At 39.7% G+C, this 21,556-nt stretch overlaps 1 protein-coding gene and 1 pseudogene across 2 annotated transcripts; one reads left to right on the top strand and one right to left on the bottom strand.

The window, feature by feature from the left end:
- Window positions 1-975: 975 nt before the first annotated feature.
- On the bottom strand, window positions 976-21,330 carry Gorab (golgin, RAB6 interacting). Of its 2 annotated transcripts, XM_041662671.1 has the most exons (5): window positions 21,182-21,330; window positions 14,382-14,736; window positions 11,776-11,877; window positions 8,979-9,119; window positions 976-2,707 (listed from the first exon to the last, which is right to left on the bottom strand). In XM_041662671.1, the coding sequence occupies exons 1-5, from the start codon at window positions 21,240-21,242 to the stop codon at window positions 2,275-2,277; spliced, it is 1,092 nt and encodes a 363-aa protein (XP_041518605.1). In that variant the 5' UTR covers window positions 21,243-21,330; the 3' UTR covers window positions 976-2,274. The 2 variants fall into 2 exon arrangements, with proteins under 2 accessions (XP_041518605.1, XP_041518606.1); XM_041662672.1 differs by lacking the exon at window positions 21,182-21,330 and having other exon boundaries at window positions 14,378-14,485.
- On the top strand, window positions 19,981-20,088 carry LOC121455500 (annotated as a pseudogene).
- Window positions 21,331-21,556: the final 226 nt, after the last annotated feature.

Genomic DNA, 21,556 nt, shown 5'->3' with positions numbered 1-21,556 from the left:
TAGCCGAGTTTCTTTCTACTGTGTAACTCAAATGCCAGTCCAGCAATGAACTCTGCTCTTGGAATTCCAATCAGAGATTTTATCATGACTTGCAAAACAGCTGTGCTCTTCTGAGAACAGATTTACCACCTGCAAGCACCGTAATTCAGCAGAATTATGCAGAGGTGAAAATTCTGAGGAAAAAAAGTTATTTTCAAGGCAATGAGAACCATTCTTAAAGGAAGTCTGCTTCTCCAGAACCCACAGAAATGGCTCCAGTTTAAAACAAAAAGTAGTCAGCAGGAATGGAGTTTTTAAGAACCCTTTAAATTCAAGTTTAAAACAAAATTATGCTCCCCAGAGAAGGCAGCTTATAACAATCTGGCAAACACTGCCTCATAACTGTTAGACAAGCAGAATGATGATTAGTAATTTTGGGCTGATTTCCTTCATAGAAATGTACTTGTGAATTTATAGACCAAAGCTGATCAGTGTATTTTAAAGGACGTGTTCCAGGGCTGTCCTGGGAAATCAGTACATATGGTCCTCACATCAGGAACCTCCAGTTCTCACTCACTTGCTCTGGATCCTCGCACACATGGGCTACAGCTGCCTTTGCATAAAACTCATGCAATATAATTTTGTCACTTATATCATCACCTGAGCACTCGGATACCACCCTAGAAAAGCTGGGTGGGACAATGCTTTGTCAAAGTAACAGTTTCAATTGAACTTTTATACCACATATTTGAAAGCATTTCACACACACACACACACACACACACACAAAATGAAGTTTTAAAGCAAAATTATTAGGAGGTAGATGCAGTGACACTTTTAGGTTGAGATAGGTAGAAAATGTCACAAAAACAGAGCGGTGCCAGGTGTGGTAATTAGCACATTTCTTCCTTCCATGACTCTGTGTTATACACACATCCTATTTAATATATATCAAACGGGTTTGAAACTTTTTTATGTAAATGAAAGACCATACTGTAAATACATCAGACCTGTTTATTCCTTAGAAAAATAAGACTGTATCAGGCAATGAAGTCTTAAATTTGCATGTATGTCATTCATAAATAAAAATAACACTATCTAAATAAATGTTTGTGTTTAGAAGTCAGTAATGGAAAATTATCTTGCAACTTAGGTCATAGAAAAATACAAAGCATCCTTATTATCAGAAGATAACACCTTAAAAAACAATTTAAAAACAGGATGTCCCCAGCTTTTCTATAATGTATTATGGATATAACTGTTTTTATGTTCCTTTTTTATGATTGAAAACATTTTTATTGCGTGCAATTTCTGATAAATAGATCATAATTTATGATAACAATGGTATATTATGTGGCAAATCTGAAATACTTATATATACATTCACATATATCACAATGCAGTGGTCAAGTATTAGGGAACAGGCAATCAACAAACTATGAAAGTACTAAGAGAGTGAGTACTTTAACAACTGAAATGCTTTATGACAGTATAATACTCAACACAGAAAATGCCCATGTTACACTTTTCGAGAGGAACACATCACTGGTGGATGATGGAGAGGCAATTTTCAAGATTCTCCATGTTCAGATTCACTTTAGAAACTTTTCATTGTCTAAATTTTACCCGTCAATTCATTGGTTGGATGAGGAAAACAGAATGTCAAAAGTAAAATTACACATACATAATTTGTTTATAGATGTATATTAAGTAACCAAAATTCAGGTGTAAACAAGAAACCATTTACTGGCAAAATAGTGTTGGCTTAAGTTGTCTAGTTCCTAACCTAAGCTCTGATTGCCAAATTGTGTTTCGTCACTATAGCAGTATCCAGAGAAGAAACTTAATCTGTCTTTCTCTTCTCCACTCTCTGTCTATGGTATTTTGTCTTTTTAATGACTGCATAAATAGATCATGCAGTCTCAATATTTTCTCACAGGTTAAGCTTGGTCAAGTATTGAGAACCCTCTTGCTCTGCTTTTCTGAACACTAGCCATGTAGTTTTTCTACTACCATTCTGCTCTTTTTGTAGTGCTGAGAATCAAAACCAGGGCTCCAGGCTCACCCAACCTTTGAGTCACTCACTTTGACTCAGTAATAAGGATCGAAGGAACACCGAGGCGTCAATACCCCTAGATAGGAAACTGTCACAATCTGTGACTTTGGAATGACCAGACATGATTATCTAACCAACACTAGGCATGGACTCAAACACAAAAAGGTTTAAAGAACTTTTTATCGGAGATGGGCTGTAATTTATCGCTAAGATATGTTAATGGAATAGACACCAGCCCCTCAAGTGGCCACAACAGCTGAAAAGTCCTTAGTTCCTTGACCTGGACAGTCTAGTCTAAGGGGCGGACTACTGGAAAGTTTGCCTGGCTTGTCTGCCTCGGCAGAAGTAGCTTGCTCTTGAGGCTCTTTGTTCTCTGAAGACACAGCCTCCCCAGCAGGCTGACACAGCCTCTCTACAGGAGCCATTTGCTTGCCTGCCTCTGCTTCCTGTTCTCGGAGCAACTGTTCAACCTCCACCTCCAGTTCCAAAGCCTCCTCATCAGCCTGCACGTCCAGCTGCTGCATCAGCTCCTCCAGCTTCTTGGCCTTCCGGAGCTCGTTCTGCTGTATGATGGTGCAGAGGTGTTCAGTGAGCTGTTCTTTTGTCTCGGTTTTGCGCTGTAAATCCAGCTTTGCTGTAATGTATTCAGCTTCAGCCCTATCAAACCGCTTCCTAGAAGGACACATACAAAGATTGGTTTATTCACTTTAATTGGGAAGCTTTCTGAGAGACAGACACAAACTAAAATGGGAAATGAAATGTACAATGAAGCTATGGATACTAATGGTTTAACAATAGTGGACAACATGTAAGGTCTATTAGGGTAAGATGCTACAACTATCACAACATCCTGATCTGGATTTATGGCCTGTGGTTCTTCAGTATGTCTTTCCAAAGCTGTGCCTGAGTGACAGCAGGTCAAGAGAGTTCCAGAGTGGCAGGTTAGTTCTGGGGTGATGGAGAGAACAGAGAGCCCAGATTTGTAGCATTTGCCAGGCTATGTGATATAAAAACAGCCACTCTGGATAATTTCAAGATGCCTATGTGACACCACAGAACCTCCTCTCAGGAGCTGGCAAAAGCTAGCTAGAGCAACTTGAAGTACACAGTTGGTTAAATTTATGACAACAAAATAAGAGATGAAGAAAGTAGAAAATTCACACCTCCTAATTAATAGATTAGGAAAGTATTTTAATGAAGGAGCGAATATAGTAAAAACAAAGCACAGCCAACTAAAGGACATCAAGTGAGGGCAAGAAGTAAACACCAAGAACAGAAACCGCCAGGCCAGTGTTAGTTTAGACAGGGCTTCTCAAAGCCCACTCTGATAGCTTGGGCCATAGAATTCTTTCTTATGAGGAGTTGCTCAGAAGCTTGCAGGATGCTAAAGAGTATTCCTGGTTTATCTATTAGTACCACCACACACTAAATTTTATGTCACCAAAAATATCTCTGAACATTGTCTTTTTGAGACACACAAGTACTCTTAGTTGAAAATCCCCAGGCTTGCAGGGCGGTGGTGGCGCAGGCCTTTAATCCCAGCACTCGGAAGGCAGAGGCCAGCGGATCTCTGTGAGTTCAAGGCCAGCCTGGACTACAAGAGCTAGTTCCAGGACAGGAACCAAAAGCTACGGAGAAACCCTGTAACAACAGACTATTGTTACGTGTAAAAGGTTTTATAGTCTGAGAATATAGCTGAATGGCAAAGTACTTGACTAGCAACATGAGAAGGAAAAGGAAATAGAAGGAAGGAAGGGAGGGAGAGAGAGAGGAAAGGAGGGAGGGAAGGAAAGAGGAAGGGAGGGCAGATCTGTGTACATATCTGAACAGTGCAGTATGGATGAGTAGTCCAAGTCTCTTGTGAAGTAAGGTAAATAGAGGGGAGAAGCTACCCCAGAAACTCCCTACCCCTTGCATTAGATTGTTATATACAGTAAGGTTGTCATAGCTTCACTTTCTACATGTGGTACTTCTCTTTAAAACAGTCAGTTTCTTCCTCTCTGAAAGAAAACAATTAGCCCGATGTGGGATTCCCCTCTGTATGCTGTAACTACATAAACTACTTTGAACCTATAGCAGGGCAGAACTTAGCTAGGTGGGGAAAACTAAACTGAATGATGGGAGAAAGAAGGGTGGAGTCAGAGAGAAGCTATGGAGCAGCCAGAGATAGACACTGTGAACTTTATCCAATAAGCCACAGCCACGTAGCAATATACAGATTATTAGAAAATGGTTAAATTAATATAAGAGTTAGCCAATAAGAAGCTAGAGCTAATGGGCCAAGTAGTGATTTAATTAATACAGTTTCTGTGTGATTATTTCAGGTCTAAGCTAGCCGAGCGGCTGGGAACCAACAAGCAACCTTCTCCAACATTTGTGAACTAGTTCAATTCAATTACCAATAATATTTGTGAAGGCCCTGTTGACTTAACAGTTTTGATGGCCTACTTAACTTCACTAATTCCTCAGTATGCTATGAATATGTTTTATTACCATTGGTTAATACAGAAGCTGCTTTGGCCTATGACAGGGCAGAATAGAGCTACATGGGAAAACTAAACTGAAAGCTGGGAAAATGAGGGTAGAGTCAGGCAGAAGCCATGTTGTTGCCAAAGGAGAAAGACACTGGAACCCTACTGGTAGGCCACAGCCTTGTGGTGATACACAAATTAATAGAAATGGGTTAATTTAAGATGTAAGAGCTAGCTAGGAATATGCCTATGCTATTGGCCAAACAGTGTTGTAATTAATATAGTTTCTATGTGATTATTTGGGTCTGGATGTCCAGTAAACAGGAACACGGTCTCCATTTACAAAATTCCAATATGAGCTTTAAGTATAACTTAGAGAAAATAAGAAAGAATTACACCTTCTAGTGGAAGATTATCTTGGAAGGACATACAGTGAAAATTATAAAAGGCTTTGAGTGTAGAGAACTGAAGGTTCAAACCTGTCCTCTGTTGGTCAGTAATGTATACCTTTTTAGTCTTTGGATACACAGGTATCTAGCCAGGCTAGCTAAGGGAGAGAAAAAGACTTGTACTGCAGGATACAAGGAACACTGTCACAAGCAAGTCACCAAAATTACAGGCTGTTCTCCATGTTCAAAAGCCACAACCCTTCTATCTGAATGCTCTGTCACAGTCAAAGGCCAAAATGGCTATCAGCTGCCATTAGATTCATCCCATTCAATTTCTCCAAACCCAGAAAGATAGCATAGACAGCCCTCACAAAACTCAGTCTAATTGGAGTTCTTAATGTCATTGGTCGTGAACCACTGTTTTGCCTGTGAAGGAAATGGCCTCAAGTGGATATAAATCTTTGGTCTAACTACATACATGTACCACCAGGGTCAACATCTTGAGTGAAATACTTGGATTTCTACAGAAGGGGTTAGAGAAGAGGTCATGCAAAGACCAAAAACCAGTACAGGAACTCTGGCAGTTACTGCAACTCAGTCTTGGGTCTATCTGCAAAACAATGTCATTAACAGTCACACAGACTTGTGGCTTGAGAGTCAGCAGTGCAAACAGTCCAAAAATTCTTCCAAGTGCCTAATAAACAACTTCCCCTGCAGGGGATTTAAATAAAAACCATCATTGCCATTTAGTGACACATATCTAAAACTACAGTTACATGAAAGCTAGGTTCCTGGTATTTATAATTCTAAAATTGCTATTTACGCTGTGCTCATTTATTGTACTTCTCTTATTTTACTGTCACCTAATAAACATAAGAATGAACATGTTGTTTTTCAGTATCTTCCCATGTTAAAAAAATTATGTTAAAAAACTTTTACTGGGTATCTAGGTCCTTTATTTCTACACTAGGTAACATAACCTGCTTATGAATGTTCTAACATTAAGTCAAGAGCTCTGACATCATAGACATAAGAATACCTCAGCCTTTCCCCAGTACTCTCTTCTCTCTGGATCTATCCCTGTCTGCACTCTCCAGCTCTGCTCTCCTAGTCAGTATAGATTTACAGACTGGTTTCATGACCACTGAATTGAAATGAACATTTGCAGTCAGGTCCCAAGGTTTCTACTGATCTGAGTGCATCCCAGGGAAATCACTTAAGATGCTGTATTTTGTTTATTTGTTTAAAGCCTTTCTGGCCTAAAACATACATATATATTCTCCTACAAAATGACTGATGTTTGAAATATTAGGTTCACAAACTACATGATTAGCCTAGGGGTCTTGTCACTCATTCTGAATCTGGGTAGGAAGGGTACTCTGGAAGAGAGTAAGATCATGATATATAAGCCAGTAAGACATACTGAACTGGAAATGTAATTAGAGAATTGTTTTGTTGTTTTAGGAGGACACTGAATGATTTAAGGTTATTTAAAGGTTTTAAAAACTGTCTCTTTGTCTTGGTATCTTTGACAGTCTTTAAACAAACAAACAAACAAACAAAACCCTTAATGTTTAACCCTTTCTACACCAAACTGTAGCCACAAGTCCATGAAAGGTATAACCATCCGAAGTCAGAAAGAGGAAGAAATTGAACCATAGGGTCTCTTAAAAATCGTGCCCCTGCTAACACCTTTATTTTGGGTTTTTAGTCTCCAGAAAAGATGAGAACTCTCTGGTGCTTTAAAGCATACAGTTTATGGTACTTTGCTAGGACAGCCCTAGGAACCTGAAACAGTGCAGAGTCTCATCCGGAGTCTAAGTAGTGAAGCTGATTGGCCACGTGAACGACCAGTGTGCAGAGTGGTCCATTCAGATGAATTTCTTCAATCTCATGAACCAGTGAGTGAAAATGTATTTCTAAGGATAAAAAGGAGATGCAATTTCCACGTACAATTAATCATTTCCATATCTATAACTGCTCAATAACCATAAGTATAAATTCAGAAAATTCTGTATTAATCTTATGAATGAACAAGACACAATCTTAATTCCTTAGGACTGTCTATGGCTTCTCTATTACCTTCAGCTAACAGCCTTTGAAAAGGAGATTCATACATCAGCATCCTTTTACACGGTTCTATTAGTAACAGCACCATGAAAGTGGTATCTTTAGCTTATTAAACATATGAAATAAAAATAGGATATGAAACTTTTATTGTGTAAGAATTCTCTGTGTAAGTTTCAGTAAAAAATAGTAACCTACTTTATCTATGGTTTCCAAAAGCTAAAACTGACATTTCCTATTTAATAGCCAATGTGAAAAGGATGTCTTTCGCAGCCTATTCAGGACAGAAGTAAAACACACACCAAGCTGATTGTATTTATGTATTTAGCAATAGGCACACAAACACACACATACACACACACGTACATATCTAATAACAATTGAAAAGCAGAGGTCATGAATTTGAAAAATAGAAAGGAGAGATATATTGGAGGGTTTGAAGAAAGGGAAGGAAAAATGATGTAATTATATTATAATCTCAAAAAACCCAAAAGAAATAATTCAATAAAAACCCAAAATTAAGACTTTTTCTGCTGTACCCAGGACTATGAGGTACTACGGACTATCAGGATGAGGGGCTGCAAAGGTGGCCAGCTTAGTTACAGAGAATAAGATGTGCTGACAGTTTATGTGTAACGAAATCCTCGTGACCTAACAGTAACAGAAATTGGAAACTTCTGTTTATCAGCTACTGATGGCATTGATTTAGGATGTCCACTAATAAGGGCAACCCATTCATAGCAAACGAGCAAACAACAATTACCCAAATCACAAGGACAACCACAGGCCTCTTTTAAACACTAAACAGTGAATTAAAACTATCACCAAGCATTTCCGCTTTATTAAATTGTTATATAAACATTCTGATGTTGTGGTTTACCCGAGACTAATGAAGCATTCTGATTGATTTCTAGTGTTACAGAGAAAGATGCAAAGCTGAGTCATTAGCACGGCATTCCCTCATTCCCTTGTGAAGAAAAACACAAATGTGGATGATTAAAGCAATGTTGAAGGGACTGAGAACCCTGAAATTGGGCATATTTTTTGCCCTTTTATCTGCTTGCAAAGCCCATGTAATTCTTTACATGTGTCTATTCACTTTAAAAATATTCCACAATGATTCCTTCTTTTATAAAAATGTTAACAGTTGAAACCAAGGAAGCACATGATAACAGACCATTTTGTACAAAATATAACCAAACAAGGAAAAACAAACTTCACAATACTTAGAGGATATTTAAGAAAATATATCCATAAGTATTTTTTTCTTTCTACTCATAGACAAGAGTCCTTCTTTGTACACCAGGTTGGCCTTGAACTTGCGGTGGTCCTCCTACTTCAGTCTCTTGAGTGCTGGAAATATAACCATGTACCACCACTCCTAGCTTATATTCTAAAGTATTTTCAAAATCAACTAGCTTTCTTACTTTGATATCAGAGTGAGAATTTGGCCCAAATTCTATAAAGGCAGTATCAAAAAGCCCAAATTTTAATAGAAGGAACACAAACTTGCTGTTAGAATAATATAGTTCTTACGAGACCTGGATAGAGGTGGGCAGTCCTTGGGCTTCCCACAGGTCAGGGAACCCTGATTGCTCTTCGAGCAGATGAGGGAGGGGGAATTGATCAGGGGAGGGGGAGGGAAATGGGAAGCGGTTGTGGGGACGAGGCAGAAATCCTTAATAAATAAATAAATTTAAAAAAAAAAAAAGAATAATATAGTTCTGCAGCGAGCTAATCAGGCATATAATTTGATAGGTCTTGAAATATTCAGTATCTCAAACGTTAAATAGGTAAAGGTTAATCAGGAAACACTAAAATGCAAATGAGCAATTCAGGAAATGCTGTAAGAGGAATTTTAACAAGGTAAAGCCATAGGACAGGCAACCACTTGAATTAGCATGTTACCCATGGCACTCTCATGAGACTTTACTGGAGACAGACATAAACCCACTGGCACAGTGAGTAAGGGACACGGCTCACGTCAGACTCTTCAGACCTCACCATCCTACCCACCGTGCATAGGAATACTCTAGGCTGGCCTGGTCAATTCTGTTCCTGAGGATTCCAATGTCAGCCGACACCATGTCATCTAAGGCCTGTAACTCCTTCTGGATCCTCTTCAGTTTCATCGTCTCTGCTTGGGTCCTTTTAGATCTGGAAAACCAGGAATGTGAGTTGGAAGAGAACACTTTAAGACCACATTTCCATACATGATATAAATGGAAAAGGACGGTAACTGTGTATATAATTATAGTTCATGATATTCTTTTAAGAACATAGAAAAAAATCAGAATTGACAAAAAAAAAATCAATGCTCTTTTCTCGTTTTTCAAAACTTTCTATTAGTACATAACAATTTCATGAACAAAGCAAAAATTAAGGTTTTTATAAAAGCTCCTGATAAAGCCGGGTGGTGGTGGCACACACCTTTAATCCCAGCACTTGGGAGGCAGAGGCAGGAGGATTTCTGTGAGTCCAAGACCAGCCTGGTCTACAAGAGATAGTTCCAGAACAGCTAGGGCTATACAGAGAAACTCAGTCTTGAAACCCGCCCCCAAAAGAAGAAAAAAGGGAGAAAATAGTTACTGATAAGCAGTTCCTTTGTGGACTTACATGAGAGAACATGTTGGGAAGTACCCAACACAGCTTTCCAAACCCGGACTCCAACCTCCTTCCCGAGTCCACTTTCAGCTCCCATTCTCACTTGACAGAAAGATCCAACCTCACTAATGACACTTCCTTGTCTGAAAACATGTATCCTTTCAACTTCTTCAGTCTCATCTTGTTTCCTAGGAAAACTGTATACAGGCCCTTACATTTATCCATGGGATTCAGACTCGTCTCCGTTGAAAAGCACACCCTACTTGATCATTCATCTGCCTCTTACTGCACCCAAGTACACATATACTTCAGACACAGGGTAACAAACACAAAAGTGAACCTTTAACCATTAACTCATCCATTCAGAATTTCACACACATTTCCTAGGGAGCAGAACCTGCCCCCAAGTGACACCACCACAGGGCAGCTTCCGTCCCTGACTTTAACTGTTTGAGGCATTCATCTTCCCTTTCTGTGGACATCAGTAAGCAGCAGTCTGACTTTAAGAGCTTCATTATCATTTATTAACAACAGAACCATGCTGCGTTTCCCTGCATTTCTGCCTACATCTATGTTACTCTGTCTTTAATCAACAGCAGGGGCACGGAAACGATGCATTCTTTTTAAGACAGGGGACAACATGGCCCAGGCCGGCTCTGCACTCACAATTCTCCTGCCTCTACCTCCCAAGTGCCAGGATTGTAGGTCTGCAGCACTACAGCAAGCTGAACACACCTAAATTCTTTTGTAAAATGCCCAATAAACAGTCTCTACTCTTAGTAAAGGCTAAGGAAATCCCTTTTTAAAGCATAATCAATCACTTGTAGAAAAAAGATGGTATTATTCTTTTATAGTTTGTTTTTTTCTTGAAATATAACCCAACCTGTGAGTTGTATCTTTATATATTATACTTCATGAGAAGTTGTAAAAGAGGGAAAAAACCTTTTTCAAATGCTTCTCTCTCTGAATTATTCTTATATCTACCTATCTTCCTTTCATCTCTTATGCCCTTCCATCAATTCAAACCTCAATAACAGTTTATACACAGTCTTACTACACAGCTGTGCAGCCTAGGCTGACCTTGAACTTAGGCCAATCTTCCTGCTTCAGTCTTGGGAGTGCTGGGTCAGTAGGTACATTCTACCATTCCTATTTTGTAACACAAGACCTGCTCTACGCACTATGGTATGGTTCCTAACACACACACACACACACACACACACACACACACACGAATGCTCTCTTTATTGTGTTCCAGGACAGCTTATATAGAATCTCCTTCCATGTCCTCTTAGCTGCAAGCCCACCAGAAACCACTCCCCTGCCATCAGGAACTCCTGAGGGTCTCGTGCTCAGAGCAGCTGCAAAACAAGTTATTTGCTCAGAGTAGCTGCAAGCATAGGAAAACAAGCTGTTTATTCCAGCAGGCAGGGGGTCACAGAAAATTCAGGGTCCGGGGGTCCACAGTCCCCAACACTATCTGGAGGTCCTAAAAGCAACACATCACTGAATACTTGCTTGCATTCAGTCCAGTCACCGCTTTACTGACACAACTTAAGACCACAGGAGAACTGGAATTACAAACTCAAAGCATAGGAAGAGCAGCAGGGACAGGGAAGAATGGCTCACACAGGGAATGCTGCAGTTTGGAACCAGTATGATACAGTACATGAGGAGAGACTACTGACACACTAACCATTAAAGCTATGGAGAAAAAAAAAAATCAAACCTCACACAGGCTACATGATGGCTGCTGTAAGTTAGCAATGAAACAGGAACTTATTTAAGAAACACGCCAGTAAGAAACACAATCAAAGTGTATGACAATGTTAGTCACTCCTGTACCACACTTACTCTCTACATGCAAGATGCCAACACTTTTCCACATTCAAATTGGACCTGCATTTGCTGCTCACATACACACACTGATACCCATTTCTGCTGCCCCCATGACTGTGTGTTAACAGATGGTTAACATTGATGCCAGCCCTTCACTTGCACTTGACATCACAAATACATCATGATTCATTACTTTAAAAAAAAAAAATCCTCCCTAAAAGGTAAAACTAGAATTTCAATATCATTTAAAGCATAATTTGTTTTATTAGAGTTGCAATGCAAGTATTGGTTTATTAAGTAAGGCATGGGAAAATAAACATAAGCTCGAAGAGATGACTGTACGTCACCAGCCCTCATCCAGAAGCCTCACCTTTCGGCGATGGCTTGAGCCAAAAGGGCTTTCTTACGTTTATTTTTCTCTTCCATTAGTCGCTGTTCTTGTTGGAGGACTTCCCAACGAGATTTTTCTTGCCTGGGGGAGGAGGGGAGGCACAAAAATGAATTTATGAAAAAAGACTGTTACCCAGCCTCACACCTTACCAATCTGTCTCCTACACATAAAATTTAATCAGGCAGATTACATTTATTTTCTTTCAAAAATCCCTTTAAAAGAAATGCATCTGCAGCTCAATATTCTGTTCTAATCGAACAAAGAACACGATCTGAAGTAGAGAGGCGTCTATAAATTGGACCTTTGAAATCTATATATGTGTATAATCTAGGAACCCACAAACTGTAAGCCCAAGGACTGTGACATTCTTTTAGGAGTACAAAGAAATGTGTACGTGGATAATAACATACGTAAAATGGAAGTCAAAGTAGATTGGTCTGAGGTTGATGTCATGTTTTACCTTTTAGAATTTTCTTTATGAATAAAGCCTGGACTTCCTTAACATCTTAAGGTAACAGCCAGTGACTGTTCATTACATTTTTTTTTTCATTTGCTCACTTTTCTCCAACTGTTTTTACAATTGGTTTTTAATTGAAACACGATTATATCACTTTCCCCTTCCCTTCATCCAACACCTCCATATCCCCCCAAGTTGATAGCCTTTATCATCACATACACATATAAGTATGTACAAATATATATAAATACAACCTGCACAGTCCTTTATCTCCAACTCTTGGAGCATTTTAAATGAGTAGTTGTCTGAGCTAAAGGTAAATGGAATACGCTAATATAGAAGTCAAAGACTGAAAACGTACTCTATCTTCTAACATGTCTAATTCTGAAAGAGGACACACGAATATTTCCATAGTCATAATGCTGTCAACACAAACAGGGTCACAGCAAAGCTCTTTCTTCTCCCTACTGGCGTTTATCCAGCCCATCCAACACCTTTACCCAGAGACCTAGCAACCACTTATAAACCTGCCCTTTTCTTTCTGCTACTACAGCTTCCCTTAGGGCTGGCACCAGTCATTCTCATCCTTTCCACTCCACGTCCCTCTCTCAAACTACAAACAAGCCTCTCTACTTACTCACTACTCTGACGGGGTATTTTCTCTTGGGACTCTAGTATTAATTCTGCTTCACCAGAAAGTACGCATTCCCGTTATCCTGCTGTCTATTTCTCCACTGTTCGCAGCCTTTGCCAGGCTCAGAAAACCAAGATGGCATCATAGAACACTTTAAAATACGCTCTCTATTCCTAAGCTCATCATATCAGAATTTTTCCTTTTTAAAATCAATGGCTCCTCAAATTACTGTCTCCCATGGACATCACAGAGTATCCAAAACCAATGTTATTCCTATGACATCTCATATAAGTTGTCCATCTCAATCACAAATTCAAAGCCTTCTATGATGGAGGAAGGTCATTGGCTAATAAAGGAACTGCCTTGGCCCATTTTATTGGTTAGAAGATAGGTGGGAGGAGTAAACAGAACAGAACGCTGGGAGGAAGAGGAAGTGAGCTCAGACCCCACAGCTCTCCTCTCGGGAGCAGATGCCTGAGAGAGACACCATGCCCCGCTCCCCGGAAGACACACGCCATGAAGCTCCGACCCAGGATGGACTAGGCTAGAATCTTCCCGGTAAGACCGGTTCTCACAGATTATTAGAGATGGGTTGATCGGGATATCAGAATTAGCCAGTAAGGGCTAGAGCTAAAGAGCCAAGCAGTGTTTAAATGAATACAGTTTGTGTGTCGTTATTTCGGAGCATAAGCTAGCCAGGCTGCCAGGGTGCTGGGGATGCAGCCCTGCCGCTCATATTACTACACTTCTAGAGCTGTGTTATAAGACAAACCAAAAACCAAGCAAACAAACTTAATTCATGTGATTTTATATATCTCATCAAAATCAATTATATCATAAAACTCTGGTAGGCAAGGTTCTTATGACACAAAATCAACAGAGATGAGTACTATATCTGAAATTGGGAAAAACACAAGATACTTTGAAAAAAATCAGAAAAGGAAAAACAAATGGCATCTTTTCTTTCCATTACTAAGAATTCAAATGTTAGCAAATGGAAATCTCTGTATGGGTGGGGTGAAACTATGTAGATTTTAATAAAAAAATATTTCAACTCTATTACTTACTGGCTGTGTATGCTTTAAGAAGATAAGTGTGTGTGTGTGCGTGTGTGTGTGTTTGTGTGTAAATTTGAGAGAGGGTCTTGCTATACTGCTCAGCTCAGCCTGGAACTCACTGTGTAGATCACTCTGGCATCAAGACTTGAGAGCTCCTTCCCTTGCACAAGTGCTATGCCACATGTCTAGTGTTCAGAAAACAGCATCTTCTCTAAGTTCTAGGTAACTCCTCCGTCAGGTGAAAACAATAAGCATGTATTATAATAATGTTGTAAAAAGTAAATGACAAGACAAAATATTTAGCTCATAATATGTTTAGGTGGTTGATGCTTTTCAATAGTTTACTGATTTCATTTGTAGGCAGAAAAAAAAATCAACAAACTATATTTCTTTCCAGTCCCTGGGGAAAAGATGAAAGTCTCACAGACTTACTAACAATTCCATTTTCTTTTTCTCCACTTTGCAATCTGGCTTTGGAGTTAGAACCTCAGCATTTCTGTGACCATCGTGGGAATTCTGGAGTCCGGGTTCCTGTGGCTGACCTTCAACACTCTGTGGCTTCCCATTGCCAGTAGAAGGGGAGAGTGAGAGAGGACTAGGGACAGCAGGGGAAGGACGTGGTTTTTGATGGTTAACTCTCTGTTTGGGTGGAGAGAGCAACTGCTCTGGAGGTAATGAGGCTGATCCATCTTGAAGACCAAGTTTTTGGCTTTGCTCTAGAAGGGCTTTTTCTCGCTGAAGCTGCTGTCTAGTTTTTTTCACAGGGAGACGGCGCTGAGGCTCAAAGAGATCTAGGTAAGAGAAAACAAAAGAAGAGTCCTTACATGAACATTATATATATAATTATATATATATATATAATAACTATAATGATAATTTCTCTAAAAACAAGGTAGTCGCACTAAATTTTATAATTCTAGAGGTCCCATTCTCTATTTTGAAAGCCCAGGAAAAAACCAACCATTTTTGGGGGGTTCAACAGTTCTTGTTTCATACTATTAACATTTAACAAAATCAGCTTCTCTTTCAATTCATCTTTATAGGAAATCTATTTCATTGAACCAGGTCTGGGGAACACACGGCAAAGTTTTCATTTCAACTTGAGGACTATAGAAGAACTGACTAATTCTGATGAAACTGGGTAGCCAATTGAATTTTCTGAAATACTGTTAGTGTTGGTATGATTCATGATTCTCCCTGTTGTGCAGAAACAACTAATGGCTGGTTCACAAATGAGATGCCCTTCCCTTAGATTTACATATTAGAACAATTCTACTTAGTTCTACAACTGTTTTAGCTTGTGGATCAAAGGCATATTCACCAAAGACCAGATAAGTTCCAATGAATGCATTTAAACTAATTTTACCAGCATCCTAATTTAAAAGCATCAGAGGAAGATAAAACAATTACAGGGATTTTGTTTAAAGCACAAATGAAATAACAATGCTCCTTTTGGGAGAAATATTGGTACCAAGATTAAATTCTTAGGGCAGATAACTGGAATTTCACTCTTATATTACATTTAATATGATCTACAAAATTGCACTGTATAAAATTATTATTCCTTACAAATGAGTAACTCAAACAGGACTTTTAAGGCTGGGCATGTCACACAGTGGTAGAGCATTTGCCTAGAATTTACAAGGCCTTGTAATCACCAGCACAGCAAGAAAACAAAAACCAAACAAACAAAAGACTTGTCAAATACGATATTTAAATTCTACACACTGACCTCTGAAGTACAAATTTATTAATTTAAATTTTCAAAGTAGAGCTGTAAACTTTGAAGTCATTAGCTTGGCTTCAGTCTAGCTCCCTGCTATACCAGTTATAACTGTCCATTATTAACCCAGGGAGGCAATGCAAGGAGATATGCATGGAAACTATCTTTTAAGAAGACAGAGGTAATATCAAAATTGTGGACTGTGTTGGTTAATGTGAATCATCAACTTGATGAGATTCAGAATCACCTGGGAGATGATCTATGGGCACAAATGTGGAGTATTACTCTGAGTAGATTAATTGAGATGGAAAGACCCATCCATTGTGACTGTCACCATACCCTGATGGGATGATCTCCTCGAGTGTCTAAAAAGGAAAAAGTGAGTTGAACATAGGCATTCATGTTCTCTGCTTTCGGAGTAGGCAGAGGCAACATAACCAGTTCCCACAAATGCCTGCCTCCGGGACTTCTCCACCACAATGGCCAGTACTCTCCAACTGTGAGTCAACAGAATCCCTTTCCTTTAAGTTGATTTTGGTAGTGTGTTTTATCATAGCCACAAGAAAAATAACTAACACATGGACTTTCTCAGAAACACAAAGTACCCTCCTCTATTTTGCAATATGAGTTTATTGGTTACTGTTCATATTTACATTTTCAGAAAATATCACTGAGGCTGTTTTGTGAAAACATTAACTGAATAATTAAGTTTCTTTGTAATTCAGCTATGTCTTTTTTACTTTATATTTTTACAAAGCATAGACATAAGGCTTAGAAAGAATCATTTTCCACTAGCAATAAATAAACAAATCAGGGCATGTAAAAATAGAACACATTGTTTAAGTACTATGCACTGGAAACTATAAATATCAAAACTAGGGCCATCCAAGGAGCATAAATCTAGTGCAAAGGAGGACTGGCCGCAGTCACTTCTAGTCAGCTGCTGTCATTAAAGCAATTTAGGTCAATACAGCCAGACACTTTGATTCCCACAATTAAAAACAGGTACTTAAAAATTATTTCTATTTGTATTTTTTATGTGGTCCTGGATTGAACCCAGAACTAGCACATGTCGAACAAGTGCTCACTCACTTAGCTCTGGCCCCAGCTCCTAATATCAGTTTTATACAAACTGCATGGGGTTTCAAGTGTAGGGAACTCTATCAACCATAAAAACCTAGATTATGCTATAATGGAAAGAAACTTTTAATCTTCAGCAGCATGTTCCAGCTAAAGGCCAGGCTGAGGATGCAGCTCAGAGGAGAAGCAACAATATGAGGCTCTGGGTTCGATCCTCAGAACCATAAAGCAAAACAAAAATCAAAAAACAAAGGCCAACAATCACATGCAAATTTTGTAAACAATTCTGATGAATATCATTACTAATATTTTAAAAACTGGATAGTCAAGAACAGGAAGGAAAAAAATCCTGAGAAGTCAAACAATGTTTTTAAAGATTTTATGTATATGAGGCTTTTGCTTGCATGTAAGTATAGCATGTACATGCAGTGGCCTCAGAAGCCAGAAGGGGCCGTCAGATCTCAAGAAACCTTAGTTACTTAAGGTTGTGAGCTGCCAAGTGGGTGCTGTGAACTGAACCTGGGTCCTCTGGAAGATCAGTGAGAGTTCTTTAGCTGATGAGTTTTCTCTTCAGCCCCTAATAACTTTCCACGTGTGTAATTTAGCCAACAGGCTGCTTGTGAGCTCCACTCTCTGTCTACTCTTTAGGCCCCACTCCCTGATCCGTCTTCACTACCATCTGAATCATGTGTTGTTGAGCATAAGGAAATAAGTCTACAAATATTTCTAAAATGTATTAATTTTACAAAAAGTGTACTGTCAAGTTTTTTCTCTATTTAGCATCACACTGACAATATTCATCCCCACTACTGGCCCCATCACTGCCATTCTCTTCAAATGCTGAGTCATCCAGAGGGACAGACTGGAGTTTACTCATCTCTTCCCAAGGACACTTAGGTTGGTTACTTCTGTGAACTGGGCTGTTACAACTTCCTTATGTGCTAAATTTTGCCTTGGGTATTATTCCCAAAGTACCAGGTGTTAAAATGTAACATTAGATGTTAGACTGTTTTCCAAAATGCATTTCTCCCAGCAGTATGTACAATTCCACTTTAATACATGTACTATTTGGTCTAATGTTTGACTTGCAGTCACCAAGAGAGCCCTAAGATGGTATCTCACTGTTTTTGATTTTTAAGTTCTGCTTGTTGTTGATGGTTAGTATCTATTCATATTCCTTTACTTTGAAATATCTATTATTTCTTTTAGCTTGTATTATTCACACATTATTAGCAAAGAATTGATAACACAACTAAAGAGAGAATATTTTAATGCCAGAAATGGTCAACATCCAGGGAAGAAAATCTAACAATACAAAACATTAAAGATTTATATGGGGCAAAAAATTCTAAGATTTGTTACAAGGTATTACAGACGGTCTAAATAAGTGGAAGCCACACACCCTTACTGGTAGTGTTAATTACATGATAATATCAAACAGCTCCAGATTCACTGCAATTCTAACCAAATTCCTATCCAGTGAAATTAGGTAAAATTGTTCTAAAAGGTGTTTGTAGATAAGTATAAATGCTTAGACTAGGAAGGAAATTAGTAAAAAGGGACCAGAGTGAATACTGATGTCAAGACTAACGGTAGTGAGCAAGATGGCTGAGCACATATAGACACTTGTCACAAAGCCTCAAGACCCGAGTTCTGATCCCTATGACCCACATGATAGAAGGCGTGAACTGACTCTTACAAGACATCCTCTGACTACCATGCCCATGCTAGAGCCAAGGCAAAAGGGCTCATACACATACATACAATAAATAAATCATAAGGAATAATAAAGGACACCCAGGAATAAATATCTTAAAACTGGTAGAGCAGGTTGCATTGCATTCTTCCATTTTTATAGATATTAAATCACCTCAGATCATATGTGCATATACAAATATACATGTATATATGTATGTGTATATGTATGCCATACATTTTTCCAATCTGTATGATTGAAAGTAATTTATGTTAAGACATCAAGACTGCAGTTGACTACCACCCCTCCATTTCAGACACATATAAATGTTTCCAGCCCCTAAAATTATGACTTATTTTTACTAAAGTTATTTTCTAGTAAAAGCATTTAATTACCAATGTTCAATTTCCAATCTTCTTTTCTTCCTGTCACATATAACTCCATGTGACAATATCAAAAGTCAGTGTGGAATGACTGTATCAGCCTCACCTGGCAACCCATGTTACACACGCCACTAAACCGAAAAATAAACCTTCATTATTTTAAAGAATTAGCTATGTCAAAGCTTTTTCTTGATTCAATTTAAACTGTCTTAGCCTGATTTCTTAATTATCAATACCTCTGTATGTTTGGCTCTCTCCCTGTTCACATCCCCTTGTCCCTCTACCAATCATAATTCTGTGTTTCATTCCTTTGATATTCTTCAGATATAACAATATCTGTATTAAAATACACCTGCTTCACATAATTTGTTCATATATAAACTCTATCAGACCTACTCGCTCCTTTTGCACATATTTATGTAATTTATAAATTACTGAAAGTAGCTAGTGATTAAAAGAATCTCACTAACTAGCACAAGTTATTTATCCTCTCGCCTGTAAATAGACAATTGGTTTGTTTTTAACTTTTGGGTATTATAAACAAAATGGCTAAGAACATTCTTGACTACATGTGCACTCAAGTGTTTCAGAAACACCCTGTCCTGATTTTTGTCAGCAACCAATCCCATCTTCCCAGATTACTAACTTCATTCTTCACAGCTGCGATGAAGATTCAATTTTTGCAGCTTTAAAACTGGGAAACACAAGACTTGGGGTTTTTAATGCCAGTCACTTTGGTTCACATTAGCTACACAGAGACGCACAGATGTTTCCTTGGTTCTCATGGCAGTCATAGGTAAGTGATTTTATATCCACAGTCTAAATTACACCACCAAATGACAGGTCTTGACGCTCAGGTCCTTATCACTGTCCAATCAAATCCAAAATGCAGAAATACTTTAAGATACATTTTTAGATAACAATCATATTAGAGTCCTTCATTAAACCTTTGCCCTGGCCAGCTAACTTCTGCCAACATTTAACCTCCATGAAATAGCTCCAGGGTGCATCAAATCCTCAGCATGAGGTTGCTCTATGGCTACCACTTGTGCAATATCTATTACCATACTATTTTATGGTCTGGCTCATTAATCTACAAGCTTTCTGAAGGCAAAGACGCCTTGCTCATCTTTACACATCTAATGTAGAGGCTGTGTTGCACGACAAGTTAGCATCCCCCTTGACAAGGATGGAACGGGCCCTTGGGCCAGATAACACACCTAATTCAGATGCTGATGCCCACAACTTGAAAGTCAGATAAGAAACAAAGCATATAGTATAATAGGCTTGTGAATGGAGAACGAAGTCACATAACAAAAGAATCTAAAGGCATCCATCAGAACAGCATCAGCGGGTCACACCTGATAGCATAATCTATGTTTTTAGAAGCCCCTTCCCTGGGCCGGCCCAATGTCCCCAATGTATATAAAGTACACCGAGCCCATGTTAGCAGTTTACTTCCTTTTGCACCTGTCAGCCCTGGATAAGTCTCACATTTTGGCGAAAAATTACAAAGAACCTGAGCTACATCCACACTTCTCACCAACTACAGACATAGAAGGATTTCTTTAATTTTATCCCTAACTAAACAAAGCATTTTTTTAAACGTTGCCATGAGTGACAGAAGGTTCTCCCAGAAGTGCTGGGCACTACCAGGATCACCACAAACATCTGTGTGAAATTTCAATCTCAGGTTAAGAGCGTTTCATATCGTTTCCTGCCAAGCATCGGAAAACTAATTCATCAGAAGCAACCTACAGAGCAATTCAGTGATACATATTTTGTACGCCCAGTACGTGTGAGTGTACTGTGCACGTGCACACAAGCACACACGCGCGCTGCAAATCGAGCCCCTCAAAAATCCTTTCGGTTTGTTGACTCTCCAAAACTGAAAAGAACTACAAAATCACCTGATAACCAGAAGTGGACGCAATGACGATAAAAATCATTTCTTTTGCACGTATTCACTCTCACGATCCCCTCCTGCTTTTCTAAGTTCACCCCAGTTATGATGCTCTAGGCAATCCTCCCCTCCACTCACCCTGACCCCAAGTCAGCTACAATCCTTTCTGGAGGAGCCTTTCGGGTGGTAGCTTCGCTTTCTCTCCCTAGTCTCGTTCCTTTCTACTGAAAAAGTCACTGTAGAACGGATCCTAAGATAGAAACCCTCCGGGTCCGCCTCTCTGGCCCCGGCAGAGAAGACACCCACCTGGAGAGCCCCATCATCCCTGGGGCGCCCCACCGGCCCTGCCCGCCCACTTGCAGCTCCAGGCCACACGCCCCCTCACCCACCCGCGAGGCCTCCAGTCCTCGACGGGCGCAAGACTCCGCACCCGCGCGCACATCCACGCTACCTTTATTCTGCTTTAGCCTCCTCAGCTCTTCCTCCGAGAAGCCCGCCCAATCCTGAGCCATCCGCCCGGCGCTAGAGACCCCAGGAGCGCCCCAACCTCAGCTCGCCCACTGCCAACACAGCTCCCCGGGCACATCCGGGTTCCTTCCGCGGCACGGCCACCAGCCAATCAGCGCGCCAAGCTGGGGCGCGAGGCCCCCTCGGACTTCAGGTGAGGGCGCCCCGCGGGGCTGCCCCGAGCGATGCCTGAAGAGCCGGCTCCGGGGACCGCGCCGCCCGAGCCTGAGCCTCGCTTCGCAAGTCTCTGTTGCGGGCTTTTGTTCTTCTAGCTCCATCACTTGGAGAGAAATGGGGGCGATGGGAATGTGAGGAAGGG

This window comes from Microtus oregoni, unplaced genomic scaffold (assembly GCF_018167655.1).
Source record: "Microtus oregoni isolate MIOR12 unplaced genomic scaffold, Mior012 000013F_ref0000133, whole genome shotgun sequence".
Classification (NCBI taxonomy): Eukaryota; Metazoa; Chordata; class Mammalia; order Rodentia; family Cricetidae; genus Microtus; species Microtus oregoni.
This window is presented reverse-complemented; position numbering and strand designations above follow the sequence as displayed.

What these genes read in the sequence shown, in the direction of transcription:
- Gorab (XM_041662671.1), bottom strand. Translation starts at nt 21,242, where the DNA reads ATGGCTCAGGATTGGGCGGGCTTCTCGGAGGAAGAGCTGAGGAGGCTA. An exon ending in GAGGCTAAAGCAGAATAAAG is followed by an intron (nt 14,737 to 21,181) that starts GTAGCGTGGATG and finishes TCTCTTACCTAG; the next exon opens with ATCTCTTTGAGCCTCAGCGC. An exon ending in GAGAAAAAGAAAATGGAATT is followed by an intron (nt 11,878 to 14,381) that starts GTTAGTAAGTCT and finishes CTCCTCCCCCAG; the next exon opens with GCAAGAAAAATCTCGTTGGG.